At 34.2% G+C, this 2,335-nt stretch overlaps 1 protein-coding gene across 1 annotated transcript in view; it reads left to right on the top strand.

Annotated features, from left to right (window-relative positions):
* The window catches only part of LOC107699732 (serine incorporator 5), a 45,451-nt gene that overhangs the window by 16,503 nt on the left and 26,613 nt on the right, over positions 1-2,335 (top strand). The window contains exon 3 of the mRNA XM_016501074.1: positions 775-953. Within this exon, the coding sequence (XP_016356560.1) occupies positions 775-953 (179 nt within the window). The remainder of the gene's footprint in view (positions 1-774; positions 954-2,335) is intronic.

The raw sequence follows: 2,335 nt of genomic DNA, 5'->3' as shown, positions 1-2,335 counted from the left end.
GACCTGAATACAGCGCGCTGATTCGCTAAAATGGACTTATCGGCTTCCATTCAAAAACAGCAAGGGCGCTTGTCGGCTTCTGCAGTAAAACGTGAAATTCGTGATGCCTTGAAAGTGGACAAAACGTGTTTAGGGTTCAGATCGCGCTATATGTGGAGAATAATGCATGGCATTTTTTTTTTTAAAGTGCCGTTTATCGGTTTTTGCAAATGAACTATATATATATATATATATATATATATATATATAAAGGGGTTAATAAAAGGGTGTATTGTATTATAATTATTTATAATGTGTTGTAATGCATTATATCTTGTCGTAAATAATTATAACCGAATTTAAAATGCATAGTGTAACAATGAATCGATAAGTGTTATAATGCATAAACTGTGGTTACAATTATTCATGAGATTGTACAATGCATTACAAGGTGCATTACAAGGCATAATTAATGCATTTAAACTACTTTTATAATGCATTATACATAAAGGCTTTACGTAAAGTGTTACCAGTATTTTTTTTTTTTAAGTAATAAAAAAAAATCTAGGACTTCTTAATGGATGGAAAGTAATGCCTTCAGTGTCTGTTTAAGGTGTGTGTATTATAAGGTGTGTGGTTTTTTTTTAGTTTAAGTTCCTTTTTTGGCACCCAGCGTGAAAGGGTGTGTTCACCGTTTGGATTCATTTTAACTTTAGTCTTGCCCTGAAGCGACTGTAACTATTCTGTTACTCAAAATGTAATTTTATTCCTCTTTTTGTTTTGTGCTCTCCCCAGATTCCTTTCTTCACCGAAATGTGTAATAAGCTGAATGCGGGGGAGAACTGTAGTACTCTAGTGGGCTATTCTGCCGTGTATAAAGTCTGTTTCGGCATGGCCTGCTTTTTCTTCTTCTTCTTTGTGTTCACCATTCGTGTGCGAACCAGCACAGGATGCCGGGCAGCTGTTCACAACGGGTAAGCGGTCGAGCCAGACACATTTGAAGTGGTATTTACACTGGAAACAGTGCTTGTTCCTCCTCTGCTTTGCTCCGTGGCCCCTCTGGGCTCAGGTTCACAGGACCTATAGGGACCACCGTGTATTGTTTGGCCTGCTGCCTCCATCTGTACGCCCCTTCTAATGCTCCATTATTCACCCACAACCAAAGCCCTGAATAGAGGTATTAATTTAAAGCTCTGTCCAGAGGAAATGGCGCTTGGAGACGAGCTTCACCCCTACAAATGGGATGGTTTAGCCCCACATGAGAGCACTTCATGTCGCAATAATTGGATCTTTGGGTTGTATGCAAATGCAGGGTAAGGAAGTATAGGGCTGAACTCAGTGTTGTATGCAGCTCCATCCTGCTCTGCACATGTATACAAGCCTTTAGAAAAAAACACGCACAAAACAATAACACGCCTCAATAAAAATCTAATTTAGATCTTCCTGAAACTACCCTATGATGACATACTAACATTGATAAACAGGAAATCATATACTATAGCATGCAGTCAACATCTCAGAATGACATACTGTAGGAAATGTGTCATGGTAAATATTTGGGGTGGAAGGATTTTTAATTTAGCTTGAAAGATGTCTCTCATGCTCACTAAGGCTGCATTTATTTGATTAAAAATACACTAAAACAGTAATATTAAATATTATTACATAAAAAACTGTTTTAATATAGCTTCAAACTGAATTTATTCCTGTAATGGCAAAGCTGAATTTTCAGCAGTCATTACTCCAGTCTTTAGTGTCACGTGATCCTTCAGAAATCATTCTAATATGTTGATTTCCTGCTCAAGAAACATTTCTTATTATCATCAATGTTGAAAACAGTTGTGCTGCTTAATATATCATTTCTATGAAAATCTAAAAGAACAATGTGTATTTGAAATAGAAAACATTTTTAACATTATAAGCAAATTTACTGAATAAATTAATTAATTCCTTTTCAAAAAAAAAAAAAAAACTTTATTGGCCCAAAAGTTTTGACCCTCTAACTTAATCTTTAAACTGGGTTGTGTATGGGGGGTGTATAAATTAGGGCTGCAAAACGATTAATCACAATTAATCACATTCAAAATAAAAGTTTATGTTTACATACTATATATGTGTGTACTGTGTATATTTATCATGTATATATAAATACACACACTTACATGTGTATATTAAGGAAAAATATGTTAGATTTATATATCAGATATTTCGATTTATATATAATATAAATTATATACAAATATAAATATATATATATATATACATACAAATATTTGTTAAAATATATACATATACAGTGGGTACGGAAAGTATTCAGACCCCCTTAAATTTTTCACTCTTTGTTATATTGCAGCCA

Source organism: Sinocyclocheilus anshuiensis, unplaced genomic scaffold (genome assembly GCF_001515605.1).
Source record: "Sinocyclocheilus anshuiensis isolate Anshui unplaced genomic scaffold, SAMN03320099.WGS_v1.1 scaffold278, whole genome shotgun sequence".
Lineage (NCBI taxonomy): Eukaryota > Metazoa > Chordata > Actinopteri > Cypriniformes > Cyprinidae > Sinocyclocheilus > Sinocyclocheilus anshuiensis.
This window is presented reverse-complemented; position numbering and strand designations above follow the sequence as displayed.